At 41.9% G+C, this 15,103-nt stretch overlaps 1 protein-coding gene across 4 annotated transcripts in view; it reads left to right on the top strand.

The window, feature by feature from the left end:
- Positions 1-296: 296 nt before the first annotated feature.
- The window catches only part of NRG3 (neuregulin 3), a 1,054,732-nt gene continuing 1,039,925 nt past the window's right edge, over positions 297-15,103 (top strand). For all 4 annotated transcript variants that reach the window (XM_065894048.1, XM_065894051.1, XM_065894050.1 and 1 more), the window contains exon 1: positions 297-1,131. In XM_065894048.1, coding sequence (XP_065750120.1) covers positions 297-1,131 — 835 coding nt within the window. The remainder of the gene's footprint in view (positions 1,132-15,103) is intronic.

Here is a 15,103-nt window from a genome sequence, read left to right as displayed (position 1 = left end):
CTCCCTGACCGGCCGGCGGCGCAGGGGGCCAGTCTAGCCCCTCTTCAGAGCTCCTCGCCGCCACCTCCCCGGCCCGCGTCCCCTCCCCCGCTCCTCTGCTCCCCGCCCGCCGCCCGCCTCTCGGGGGGAGGGGCGTGGGGGCAGGGAGCCGATTTGCATGCGGCCGCCGCGGCCGCTGCCTGCGCCCGAGCCCGCCGCCGCCGCCGCCGCCGGAGCCCGCGCCTGCGCCCGGCCCGTGCGGCCCCATGCCTCTGGCGCGGCCCTCGGGGGGGCGAAGGTGAAGACCGGCTCCTAGGATGAGTGAAGGGGCGGCCGCTGCCTCGCCACCTGGAGCCGCTTCGGCAGCCGCCGCCTCGGCCGAGGAGGGCACCGCGGCGGCTGTGGCTGCGGCGGCGGCGGCGGCGGCGGCGGGCGGGGGCCCGGACGGCGGCGGCGAAGGGGCGGCCGAGCCCCCCCGGGAGTTACGCTGTAGCGACTGCATCGTGTGGAACCGGCAGCAGACGTGGCTGTGCGTGGTGCCTCTGTTCATCGGCTTCATCGGCCTGGGGCTCAGCCTCATGCTGCTCAAATGGATCGTGGTGGGCTCCGTCAAGGAATACGTGCCCACCGACCTGGTGGACTCCAAGGGGATGGGCCAGGACCCCTTCTTCCTCTCCAAGCCCAGCTCCTTCCCCAAGGCCATGGAGACCACCACCACGACCACTTCCACCACGTCTCCAGCCACCTCCGCCGGCAGCGCCGCCTCTTCCAGGACGCCCAACCGGATTAGCACCCGGCTGACCACCATCACGCGGGCGCCCACTCGCTTCCCCGGGCAGCGGGTGCCCATCCGGGCCAGCCCGCGCTCCACCACGGCACGGAACACTGCGGCCCCCTCGACGGTCTTGTCCACGACAGCCCCTTTCTTCGGTAGCAGCACTCCGGGCTCCCGACCCCCGGTGCCAGGAACCCCCAGTACCCCGGCCATGCCCTCCTGGCCCACTGCGGCATACGCTACCTCCTCCTACCTTCATGATTCGACTCCCTCCTGGACCCTGTCTCCCTTTCAGGATGCTGCCTCCTCCTCTTCCTCCTCCTCGTCTTCCTCCTCTACCACCACCACGCCAGAAACTAGCACCAGCCCCAAATTTCGTAAGTAAACACTGTGTCTGAACTCTGATTTACTGCTGAGTTTCCATTCTGCCCTCCTGTTGTCCTTTCCCGTCGCCAACGCCTGTCTTCTAGCATCCTTCACCCCCACCCCCACCCCCCACTCCATTCCAGGTTTGGAACACGGAGTGAGAGAATTAAACCTGGCCACAGGAGAGGGAAAAGGTGCCGGTCTTTTCCTGTGTGTGTGTGCGTGGGGGTAGGGGTGGTGTGAAGCAGAGGGAGATTGTCAGCCAAGCTCCACGGGCCCTACTTAAGTGGGTCCCAAATGAGAACTAACTCCCTTCAAGGGGTTAAAGCGAGTGCAGACCTGCTGGGGAGCTCTGCGATCCGGCTCCTGGTGAGAGCTGGGGGAGGGAGGAAGGAGGGAGGGAGGGAGGGAGGGAGGGAGGGAGGGAGGGGAGGGGAGGGGGGAGGAGGAGGGGGAGGGGGGAGGGAGGGCCTTCCCAAAAGCACTGAGCCCTTTCCCCGCCCGTGGGAAGGAGAGAAAGAAAAGCACATGTAAATCGACCGACGTTAAACCGCGGAGGGAAGTTGTATCCATGTGGGGGTGGGCTGGGGTGTGTGTGTGATGATTTGATGGAGATGTTGGTACGGTGAAGCTGTAGACACTTCCAGCAGCCCTGACCCGGGCAGGGACCAGGAAGGGTTAATTAGAAGCCATTGTGGGAGGTAGGGAAAGGAGGCGATCCATGGCGAAGGGCTAAAGTGATCACCTCCTACCCTGCCCATGGCCATTCCAAGGTGTAGAAACGGATTCTGTGGCCGCCGAGAGTGAGTTAACTAGGGGGAATTATGAAGGGATCCCTGCAGAGCTGCCGCCTCTAGGGTCCTGACGGAGGAGGAGTTTTTTCAGCTCTGCCAAGCGTTTGCTTTGTTCGATTCCCAAAGGTGGAGAGTGAACCTCCTCTCCCCTCCCTACATGCCTGAAAAATTTAGGCAAAATGGGACAGAGTTCTGTGCACTCAAGGGTGAGAAAATCAACTCATTTGAAACAGGTCACTCTTTGAATGTAGCTTCTTCACCCTTGGCTCAGTTGCTGCCACTACTGGCCAGTTTCCCCAAGCATGATAGCTTTCTATCTGTCTAGGAGGTGTATATTTTCCCTATACCTTTATACATGTTTTAGATAACTAATTGACCTCCCAGCACCCTCCCACCACCTCACCTTGTCCTTATTATAAGGGAATTTTAGGAAGGTTCTTAATCTGACTATCAATCAGGATCTGAGAACAGTGTGTGCAACCTGTGAAGGTTATTTAGGACAAAACCCCAGCCTGCCAGTTCAAGTTCTGTGCAAGGCTTTTCTCCAAAAACTGCCTGGCTATGCCTTCTTTATACTGTATTTCTGTTTTGAGCCATAACATCTGGAGGGGAAGCAAGACTGCTCATCGTTAACTCTTGAGTAGGAGTACCAAGCTTTCAGTCATCTGGCAGTTTTTCATTTCTCTGACCTGTGGTCTTAGCTGGGGTGTTATCTAATCCTTGAAACTTTTTTGTTTTTGGATTTGTTGTATTTGTGGCTAAAGTCCAAGGAGAGATATTCCTTATGCTTTTACTCTGCTTTGGAAAAAAAATAGGCCAAAAGATAAACTGAGAGACAGAGAGGAGAGGGGAAGGGAGGGAATCTGCCACAAACCAGAATGGCAGTCAAACTGGTAACTTGCTGCTTCTCTCTCCTTTGGCTGAAGCAGTCATTTTTGAGAGCACATTTTCTCACGAGGTGTGTAGAGGTTTCTCTCAACAAATCTAGCTGCTTGAGTTTTGTGGATGAGTAAAGGATGTGCAAGTGTATGTGCAAACATATTCAATGGATTGAAAATAGATGCGTTTATCTTGAAGACCCCAGGTTTTTTATCTTTTCTTTTGTTACAGTTGATATGAATAATGGAGTGTGGATGTACTTCTCAGCCTTGTGTGTGTGTTGGGGGGCTTGCATATGGGGGGATATTTCATATTCTTTCTGAATTGATTTCCTTGCTTTCCATTCCAGAGGTCTTTAAAGAAAAATCCAAGGTAATTATTTTCTACCCCTCCATGCTCCCTTCCTACATTCTGTAGAAGGGAATGGCAGCCTGTTTAATAAATAATGATTATTGACACGGCTCTCAGCCCCAAGGAGTAGGGTGGTGGTGCGGGGAGCGGGGGGGGGGAAATCTGTAAATGGTATCAATGTTCACTTAGACATAGAAGCAGTATTTGTTTTATGTGTATCTGAGGTTCAGCTCTTGCTCTTTTTTAAACCTTCAACAAGGAGTTGAATTAAGGGATTTGCAAGTATGCAAATCCAGCAGAAACTGACCTGGTTTGCCTATATCAACAAGGGAAATTTTAATGAAAGGAAGATTATGTAGTTTGCATAAAAGATGAGTTTAAATAGGTAGGTTGTATGAGTCCAAGATTGTAGGATGATTAACAAAAGGAAATAAAGATTTCATTTGAGGGGTCATCAGCACTGCTGAAAAATGGGCTGAATATCTTGCATTTATATTTTTTACTTGTTTCGATTATGTTACCAAAGTTCCCAGGAGAGAAATTCCCCCCCCCCTTTTTTTTCTAGCTCCTACTTCCAGACTTCAGTAGATTGTTTTTGCTTTTTTTTTAAGTGAAAGGCATGGATTGTGTTGTAGCACCTGAGGACAACTAAGAATGATGCTTTTTTTTTTTCCCTTGAGACTCACAAATTCTTTAATTGCCAGGGTCTATGGTTTTAAATTGAACACAAGGCTTATAGAATGAATGTCTTTGTGCTCGTCTTAGGTCAGTCAGAAGGATCCTGTCTGTAAAGGCAGCACAGCTCTGGAGTGGAAGAGGATGGTTGACTCTAGAATAAACACCCTTGCTAATGGGTAATAGGGTTTTTGCAAGCAAAAGCTATATTTGCTGTGGGAAGGCCCAGTTTAGGAGACTGTTTCTAATTTTCTGTAGGATTAAAGGCAAAGAAAGATTGAATTTGAAAGGCAGAGGGAGTAGAAGAGGGGTTTGGAAGTTGACTCTTCTCATCCTGCAACCTTTAGAACATGAGCCAGACCAAAACTTTCTTCTGTGTTACTGGGGTCTCTTGGGTTCCCAGATAGTTGCCCAGGACTTGCCTTTCCTTCAGATGCTTTAAAAACAAATATCTTGAACATACTGCCTTTAAGAGATTATTTCCCCCCAAATGTCTTTGAAGCATTTTACAGCTGTAAGTGTAGGGTTAGTTTACACATTTTTTAGTCCAAAGGGAAGTTTACTGCAGACAGTAGAGGAACAGTGATTTTGACCAGTGTGTAAGCAACCTTTTATGGCACATTAAATTGTATTTTCAGACTTGAAAGGCATATGCATGTGTAGAATGTTGTCAGTGCACATGTGGATTGTTATTTTACTCAGCAGAAAGCACTGTTTAACAGATAGAAGACCAGAGTCCTTGGCTAAATTCAAGTACTAAAGACAAAGAGCCACTTTCAATGGGTTATTCTTTGGGTCATATTTGGAAGGTATATAGCTAATTCCAATGAGTATGATCACAAATCTTGAATAGTGTATTTAGTAAAGAAATAAATATAAAGTGTATCATTGATGTTTAAACATGGTAGGGTGATAATTTTAGTATAACCAAGTCTACTTAAATCAAACTTTACCCAGTCAAACTTGAAATTTTGAAGAGTTCCATTGATAACATTGACAATTTTCTTACCTATCCTCTTTCTTTTTATAAATTTATTTATTTATTTATTTTTGGCTATGTTGGGTCTTTGTTGCTGGGCTCAGGCTTTCTCTAGTTGAGGCGAGCGGGGGCTACTCTTCGTTGTGGTGTGCGGGCTTCTCATTGCGGTGGCTTCTCTTGTTGTGGAGCACGGGCTCTATGCACATGGTCTTCAGTAGTTGTGGCACGCGGGCTCAGTAGTTGTAGCTCGTGGGCTCTAGAGCGCAGGCTCAGTAGTTGTGGCGCACGGGCTTAGTTGCTCTGTGGCATGTGGGATCTTCCCGGACCAGGGCTTGAACCCGTGTCCCGTGCATTGGCAGGCGGATTCTTAACCACTGCGCCCCCAGGGCAGCCCTTATCTATTCTTTTTAAACATCTTCAGTCTTTCAGTAAAAGTACTGTGAGTTGCTTTATAAGCAGCCTCAGGTATAATTTGTTTAAATAAAGTTTACTCCTATGTTGTCTTCTATCTATTGATACATGAATTGAGGCCTTCAGAGGAATTCCAACATAGAAAGGACTGACCCCAATCATGTATGGTAGCCAAAGTGAGAGGATTCAGAGTTTGAGATCAATATTTCTTATGAAATCCAGTTGAGAGCTTTGTTTATGAGCACATGCTGCAGGCTGAGTATATTTTGATTTCCTTTGGCCTTAATACAGGATTACAAGGCTTTTCTGCTTTAGTCAATTATACTGTACATTTTACTCTTCAGACACTTACCTTTTGCTTCATGATCCTAACAGAAAAAAAAGGAGGGGGAGGGGTGTGGGCATAGAATCGGCAAGGCTCCTTTTAGAACATTGTTAATTTGGTCTCAGTGCCTTAAGGCTGTGGTTGAAGCCTTCCTCCTCCGCTACTCGTGACTGAGCTAGAAGGGGTTGGCAGTGCTAATTGAGAACTCCTTTTGCATGCTTGATTGGTGAATCCAGCCACCTTTGTATCTGTGCAATTTCCCGGACAGCCTTTTTTTTTTTTTTTTTTTAACACAGTGTTGATCCACATATTTGTCAGAAAGAAAAACAAACAAACAAAAAAAGCTGGTGTGTGGCAGCTTCTCTCTGTTACTAAAGAAACCAACTTTTCTAAATCCAGGTTGAGCCGTAAGCAAGAGTGTCGGTGCAGAGTTTGAAAGCAGTGCTGTCCTGGGAGGTCTAGTGTTTGGAGGAAAAAGATCTCTCTTCCCCCTGGCATACTCTCCTGGTTCTTCCCCCTCTACACAGCACAATGAGAAGAAGGATGATTTTCAGCTCCCTTCTTATGTAGAAATTCTTTCCTCATAACCTCTCCTATCCAGTGCCAAACATATCTCAATATTCTATCTGAGGTGTCAAAAATGGAATGTGAAAGTTGGCCCTGAAATATGTAAGAGCAAGGAAAGAGCCATAAATCTAAGTCTGTAAAATGCATTTGAATTGCTTGTGAATAGAACTGAAATTCATTTTTCTCCCTTTGAATCTGTTTTTATCTTTAGACTTTTGTGTTGGGTGAGGCACAGAGCTGGTACTGCCTTGGCAAATACCACTGAGACATTTTTGGATCCTAGAAATTTTACTTGTCTACACCCAAAAAAGTGTTTCCTCCAGAACCATGTACATATGGAAGGCAGGATGGAGGAATAGACTCAGTTTAAAGCTTTGTAATATCAGGATGAAAATGTACCTAAATCCATTCATGTGATTATTAATGAAAGTAGGAGGACACATGGTTAGTTTGGTTTTCCATTTTTACCACTTTTTCTCTGAGGACTTCAGGTACTCCTGCCTTACCCAGTCTTTTAAAGAATTGGATCTACATGGCTCTGTCTGAAGGCCCCTTACAGACTTTTGATTATTTTATTTTAGCTCTTTATTTCTTAGCTTATAAGCAGTAGTCATTAAAAGAAATTTTCTTAGATATTCTTAACATTGCCTTGTCATTTCAAGTTGTTTTAAAAGTCAGCCCTTTTGATAAGACATGTTAGATTAAGTTGATGTAGAATGTTCAGAAAAAAAACTACCCATTTATGCAATTGAGTTATTAAATTGTCTTGGTGTTTTATTTTTTAATTAAAAAACATTTTTTTTGAAGATTCCAAAAACTCGATGGAAGACTAATGGCCATTTATTGTCCCACATACATTGATTTACAAATCATACTAATTTTGGCAGTACTTATTATCTGATTCCGTAAAACAATTGTACAATTGAATATGCGCTATTATATACATTCATATAGTTATGTTTTTGTAATGTCATGTTTTGATTTTTAAATTTATTTTAATGAATGTTTATTAAACCCTGATTTGGGGTATTACTATGCTGGTAGTTAATTTAAAAAGTCTATAAAAGTAATGGTTTAAAAAACAGAAAATTAAAATAAAACTTCAAATGTATACAACATTCATTCTCCCATATCTTGGACATAGGCGTTTTTTTGAATGTGTCTCTTAGTTTGAACTTAGCATCTTTTTCTTTTCCATAAGCCACACCTCTCATTGTTTCTTCTTCAAAGACACTGGTGAAGGAATTTTAACCCAGATTTTTCACAGATACTATAATATCCCCCCTGCCCTGGAAATCTTCTATAGTTTTTTTTTGCTTTTACAGTTTTCTTGCCCATATAATTCAAAGTAATTTTCTTCCTTCCTTCCTTCCTTCCTTCCTTCCTTTCTCTCTCTCTCTCTCCCTCCCTCCCTCTCTCTCTCTTTCTTTCAACAACTCACCGTTCGGAGTTTCTTCAAAGCATTCAGCTATGTTTTAATAGAAATTACAGTTATCTTTCATTTCTACAATCATATATCATTGGCTTTCATAAAATTTAACTAAATTACATAATCGCAATAAGAACAACTGATATAAACAGGTTTGTTACCCCCACTGCGTGTTGGTAAGCATACAACCCAAAAGGAGTTTACAGAGGTGTGCGGGCTTCCTTCAGGTTTACCTGCTGGCTGTGACCTTCTCACAGTGCAGTTGCCCTGACAGTGTCCATCACACTGGAGGAGTGGTGACAGCAAGCTGGCTAAGGATTAGGGCAGTGCCTCCTTTGTAGGTAATAGTATTGAAAATGTAAGTCAGTCATGATCGTATATTTCAGGAACTTCAGTGGGCGGATGACCATATTTGGTATAGAAAGAAAAAAACCCAAAAAACCTGTAGCCTTGAATACCATGATAACTGTGTAACCTCAAAGAACCAGTTTATTCTCTCTGAACATTAACTTCCTCCTCTGGGATAATGAGGGGGTGATGATAATAACCTGCTTCGTATGCCACTTCTAAAAGAGCTTATAAGCTGCAAACACTCTACTGTTTTTATGTCAAGAGAAATGGGAACTGGATAGACTAGATAGGTATTTTCATCCAAAACCACATTAGGCCATTGAATTCAGTTGAAATATCGGAGCTAGTTTGCTATATCTAGCTTGAGGGATCTTCCATCACAAGGAGGGATGATTATTCTTGCATGCCCTTGGATCTCTCCTGTATTCCTCTCTGATACCCTGACACACACAATAAAATATGGTGTGGAAATCTCCCTCAAATCATCTTGGAAGTTTAGTCACAAACTGGAGCCCACCATTTCTCATCCTTTGCTTGGTAGATGGTTTTGTAGTCTGTTTTGCACATATGTTTCTCAAAGAGAGGAGCTGAAATTTGGGAGAAAATGAGTGAGATTGTTGAACTATAATTATCAGGAAATCTGAAATCCGCAAGAATCTGAAGATTTTTGATGAAAGAAAGGATGCCCTTATGGTTCCTTTTAGTTCCATTCCCACACTGTCTTATTGTCATTGAATCTTTGGAGTTTGGAGAGAACTTTAGTAAAAATGGATCATGTCTGCATTGCATTCTCTTCCCCCTCTTAATTGAAGAGTTATTGTGGTTTAGATTCCAGAGGATTAATGGCTTGCTTGTGCCCATCAAAGAGCTCTTTTAGATGTATGCTTTTGTACTTCAGGGAACTTTAATGTTAGCATTTTGAAGACATCTTGCTTCAAGTCTGTGTTTTTTGAAAACTTCATCCTGAATTATATTTCAAAGTATTACTTCTTTTTGTTACGAGCCTTTATTTTTCAAGACATGTTGGTGATTGTACATAAATCATAGATTGCCATTCCCAGGCATACAAAGAGGCTAGTCAGAAACAAGCCTGTAGACTGAATTCAGAATTTAGTTTAATAATAGAAGTTCAGCAGCTGCCAATGGTAAGATTTTGTCTTTGCGGGCTTTTCCTAGAAGTGATAGTATGTATCATGGATGCAATATACACTGTAAGAGCAAGAAAAAAAACTTCTGAATCTGTGCAACTACTTTAGCAGTAATACATTACAGCCAGGGTTATGAGAAGAGAATTTTTATGCTAGGCATTTGATAAGAACTCTTGAACATATTAGCCTACTTCCTAAGATACCCTTCCCGTGACTACATATGACCTTTGGCCTGATCTTCCAGTGAATTGCCAGGGAGTTAGAATTTCACTAAGAGAAAATCACACCCTTATCATCATTTTGGGTTCAGACTCTAATTGATTTCTGTGCCTTGAATTTTACTTTTAGACATGGGGAAGAATTCTTCACAGAATCTCAGTCTTGGAAAGGGCTTGAGAATTTAGGTAATAACTAGAGCTGCCATTTGTCGAGTTTGACTATGTGCTGGGAGGGTCCACACTTTACATACTTTGTCTTATTTATTTATTGAAACAAGGATTAAAAGACAGGCATTTAGGCCTGTAGCCTAGTGTGATTATCTAAATTATGCAGGTAATCGAGCTGGGCTTAGATTGGTTATATAATTTGCCTAGGACATGTGTAAGTGGCATAGTTTGAAGAATCAGGAAGATGGGAAGATCATTTTATAGGTAATCTCTTCCCACTTTAAATCCTAAGGCATTGACACAGTGTTGATATATCTATGTATATTACCTGTTTCAAGCCCCTAGCTCATAGCCAGTGACGTTTGCCATTATAAACTGCATAAATGGCACATCTGCTCGTACCTGTTCTTTGCTATAGTAAAGGGAGCCTTTAATAACCAGAGAAATTTCCCTGGTTTCCAGGACAAGGAGAAATTCAGGGAGATAGTTCAACAAAAGATAAAGAATGTGTTCTTCTAAACTTCTATTCCTTGATCTTCTTAACTCTCTGTTTCCTCCTGTGGCTGCTTATAGGTGATTCAATAGAACAGTGACAGAAAACAGTTACAGACTTTATTTCTCTGCTTCCTGAAATCTAGCCAAAATTGTCTTCTCTGCTCATTCTAAACTTGCTTTTGATTGCAGTGGTTACTGCATCGTATGCTGAGAGTGGCCTGTGGAAACGTGTCAGGGAACATTTGGAGTAATAGCCTTGAGGTTCTCCTGACCCTAAAATACCAACCCTACCAAGTAAATGTTGGGTGTTGCATGTATGCAGTGTTTCCTGCAGAGCGTCTGAATTCCCTTTTGGAACCATCCTGCAGGTTACCCACCATTGACTAGCCCACGGTACTTAGAAGAGGAACTTTGGTGAGACCCTGATAGTCTGCCAAAGATACCACCAACTGGACCCAATCATTACTTATTAGTTTGATTTTGATGTGTAGCAAGGGTCCCTAAGAACAGATTTTCTGAAGGTTAAAATGAAAGATGATTGTGATGTTTACTTTTGCTAACTCGTGAAAAGAAAAGAGAAATAGATCAAATACTAAGATCAGGTTATATAGTCTTTGAATAGCTATGCTGAAGGGTAGGAATACTGTAACGTCAGGAAACCAGTATTGTCAAAATCCCATAAGACTGTGAATGAATTCTGTAGACTAAGAATGACGCTGTACTCATAAGGAAGAGAGGGAATGAGATTGCTTACCCAAACTTATTATTAAACAAAAGTTTTTGTCAGCGTGATGGCAAAATCTAGAGACTCTAGGAATAGAAAAGTGAAAATGGGGTGCAGCAATGTTTATATTAAACACTGTCTTGACTGAATTCTATTTAACTGAGTCTTCAGTATGAGACTCTTTTCTGTGTTAAGACAAAAAACTGACAAATGCCCTCTTCATGCCAAACGGTCACAGTTGGTAGGGCTTCTGCCATCAACAAACGAGAGGTGTGTTTTCCAAATGTTAGTTGTATTAGCTCCCAACCTATTTAAGCTGGTTGTTCTTGTTACTGTAATTAAGTAATGTATTTAAATAATATTCAAACCAATGAATTAACTGTGGTTTTTAGAACTAAGTTGATTACTTTGGATATACTCCATAAAGAGAAGTCACTGAAAAAATGCTTGTTGAAGAAGTTGTGAGTAATTTTAAGGGAAAATATATTTATATATCCATAAGAAATCTGCACTTGGATTTTTTCACATGTGGCTTTAAGTTCTCATTCCTCAGTAAATAAATTGAAACTGAAAAAAATCACAGTATACATTTGTGGTGTGGTTTTTCACAAGAAAGGTAACAGAAATTTATTCAGTGAAAAGTCTTGAATACCACAGCCAAATATTTGGCAAGCGAATGTGCATTTGTATGTATTAGGTTCAAATAAAAGAAATAATAAATAAAATAAATTTTACTTTAGCCATGTGATAGATTTACCAAGCCATTAATTCGTGTTTTTAATAATTATAAATATATTGGAAAATGTTTACTATATAATTATCTAAAATTTCTTGGGTAGAAAATTATATAAGATGCTGATTATATAAAGCTATGTCGACTAATAGATTTAATAAATAGTAACTATAGTCAGGGAAAGTATGCAGAATTGTTAATGGTGATGATTTCTGGATTGTGGAATTAGGAATGCCATTTAATTTATGGCACTTTGCTGTAGTTTCAAAGTTTTATTTAATGGTCATGAATTATCTCTCTAATTAGAAGTTATTAAACTTTTGAAAAAGTAAAGAATGAGATCCATGAATCAGTTCAATTATTGGTCTTGGTTCTGTGAAGATGTTTTTTTCTAGTCTAGGAGTTTGTGTCTTCATTGGAGGTGTCAGCATTAAAGTGTTGGCTGAGTTGGGTTCTTGCTGTGAAATGCAGATGTGGAGAAATATAAATGCATTTCATTTGCTCATGGGAAGTAATGCCTTATTGAAGGCAGTGTCTTACACTGGGCCTTGGATTATTAGCCTTGATCTTATAAGGATAAAAAAGATGGTAGCTTTACTCTGTTACTTAATGGCTCTTCCAGTCTGCAGAAGTTGGGCAGTCTTTAGCAGTATTGCTAAGGATGGATGTAGCCTGTAGAAATCAACCAGTTGTGGGTATACTAACCAATTACCTGGTCTTTTTTAAGGATCAAATGACAGGAAAATGCAAAGGCTAATTTGTAGCGCTGGGTCTTATAAGGGAGGGCTTAGGTCACATACGAACAGGTGGGATGACCAATTCAAAGATGTACTAGATGCTGTAAGCCTCTCAGAATCGTAAGGTGTTTATTCACATAAAAAAGTTAGGTGGTTGGAAAGAGGTGATTTGTAGGACACATAGTCTTTAATTTGGTCATGAGTTGTGCTCAAAGTCTTTTAACATAGCTCCCCAATACATTGGTGAGCAAAAAGAGAACAAAAAAATGATTCTGTAGACATAATGTTAAACATTAGAAGTCAAGATAGTGATTGTCTTTGGGAAGGCGGCAGGTAGTGACTGGAAGAAGACCGAAGATATGGGGCTTTAGGATATTGGTAATATACTAATGATCTGCGTACTTATCACATAGGTGCGTTCTATTTCCCAGAATTCACCACGCTGCATGCTTATGATTTGTGCACTTTTTATATACATCAGTACAAACTTAACTGTATAAAAGAAATCTTTTAAAACATTCCTTTGTCCTACACTTCATGTTCCCAGGGTGGTAGCCTGAATGTGTGGATTGTTCCATTTATAGACAGTGGATTGTAATTCTCAGTGTTTGCTGTTCATGCCTCACAGTCTAGTAAAGGCAGAGAGGGTCTTCGCAGCTTCAGCAGCTTCCTTTGTTCTCAGGATCCTGGCTTAGTGAGACGCCATGGAGATGCCCACACTCCTTTTCAATTTTATCCTTTGTGAATGGATACCTTGTGTTTATATTACATAAAATTTTCTTTCACAAGAAAGGAGTGTTTCAGGAGTGTTTCTGATACAGCATAAGTCACCATGCTTTTCACACATCTTACACGTGTAAACCATACTTATTTCCAAGAGTGACTTTATACATGCAGTTCTGCAAGCATTAGAGTGCGTGATACAAGAGAAAGCCAGTTCGTTATCTGCATTTATGGTTTTGTCGAGAAGTAGTGTGTGATTCCAACTGAAAAATATATTAAGCCCTTTCAGAAAGTAGTGATCAGAGCAGGCACAGGTAGTTTCAAGGGAGAATTTGTTTAGGCAGAGAAACGGGCAGGTGAGGCCAGGGGAGGAAAAGGTCATTAACAAACAGGTTACCGCTTTTTGGTAAGGGACATAACAGCTGGCTCACATCTGTGTGTCTGGCCTGGTGGGCAAAGAGGGCCTCTTGGAATTAACAAAACGGCTTCACCTTTTCCTTAGGGCAGGGCCTGATTCAGGAGGCAGGATTTGGGAGGACTTCGCTAGGTTGCTATGCGAAATCACAGTCAGGGTTGCTTCAAGGAATGTGCATAGTAATCTGTGTTATTTTCACAAGATGCAAGGGCTCCAGGATGACTTAGAGGGGGGAAGAAGCAACAAATTGTAAAGATCCTCCAAGGCTAATTTGTCCCACGTCATTTAGATACGGTCTTGACTCGTGCTGAATCTGTTTAAGCATTGACTTCATTCCAGTGCCTCTTCAGAGTGCTGCAAGAACCAGTAGAATTGGTGTGTTTTAAAATGTTTAGTTTTTGCATCGTCACATCAACACAGCCCTAGATTTAACCCAAAATAGTAGCTTCCAGGCATCTAAAAATTTGCAAGTGGAGACCCAAGGAGAATAACAAGAAGATATGCTTGATTTTTACTGCTTCATCTTAATTAACCTGTGACTTCAGAGTTTCCGGAGGCAAGAAACTACTCTATGAATTGATTGCCATGCCATCCCTCTTGTTTCATCTGAGGTCGTCTTTCCAGAAGCCACTCAGCACCTTTTGGGATTGAGTGCTGACACTGCATGACATTAAAAAGGCAAAGGCACTGTTGATGCCCTGTGTGCACTCATCACAGGGTGAGGAACGAGAGGGGGAAGACACTGATGTCTCAGGAACGCTGAGGATGGATGTCTGGCTGGCCTGTCAGAGAGCTTCTCTTGTAGATGCAGGAACTACAGCCGTTCATTTACATATCGACAGCTAACATTAGTTGTGTCACCCCACCTAGTTCACCATAAAGAAGAACCTTCAGATTAAAATCAGATTCATCACTCCTGCGGGTTTACTTGGTTGCCCCTTGTTACCAGATAGAGGGGCTATAACATGGTGTAAGGGCAAATGTTAAATTACTATTAAGAGCCAGTGGTGTCTCTCCTATATTTCTTACTGATCAGATAATTTTCACTGATGTCAACATTTATAATAAGCTAGTTGACATATACTATTGTTATTTGCTTGGAATATTCTGTTTATCTATTTTTTATTTTTTTTGACTTAGATAAGGGTAATTTTTTTTTTTTTTTTAGTTATTTGTTTAGGCCTTTGTGTATTTGATCAGAAGAGATTTTTGAAAGGAAGGCAGCAAAGCTGTAACAAAGTCAGTATTAAATCCGTGTTTCTCCTTTATCATTTGGTTTTTAAGCTTCTAAGTGACCTTCTGTGGTACCACATTGATGCTCATCTTTCATCATGAGCGGATCTGAGTAATTTATGGTAAATAATGAAATGTTGTTTCCTACAGTGCACTGCAGATGGCTGAGTGTTACAAAAGTCTAAAGAGCTCTATTACTTCTAAATGATTAGATAACACAAAAAAGTTAACCCTAAAGAAAAAAGGTCCAGTAGCACATGCTGCTTGCTAAGCACAGTTCTTCCTGCCTGGTACTTTCTGATAGGCTCTGTGCATCTGAACTCTGCAGGGACTGGCGTCTGAACAGTTATCTTCTAGAATAGCAAGGAGAGGTTTATGCCTTTCAGCTAGTTGGGTTGGCTAGGAGCAATAGTGGTTTGTTTATTTGGAGTGGAGGAAGGGAGGAACTTGCAAAATTTGTTTACAATTTGAAACCTTTAATTAACTTTTAAAAAATGGTGTTACCAGTGGCAAGGACTTGGATGCAGGATGCAACAATTTAAAATGTTTTGTTTGAGCACAGATATTGAAAATGGATATTAAAAAGCAAACATTAAAATGATTTTATCAGAACAAAGCTTTATAGATG

Source organism: Phocoena phocoena, chromosome 16 (genome assembly GCF_963924675.1).
Source record: "Phocoena phocoena chromosome 16, mPhoPho1.1, whole genome shotgun sequence".
In the NCBI taxonomy this organism is placed as follows: Eukaryota; Metazoa; Chordata; class Mammalia; order Artiodactyla; family Phocoenidae; genus Phocoena; species Phocoena phocoena.
The sequence above is the reverse complement of the archived record's forward strand: the minus strand, read 5'-3'. Positions and strand labels throughout refer to the sequence as shown.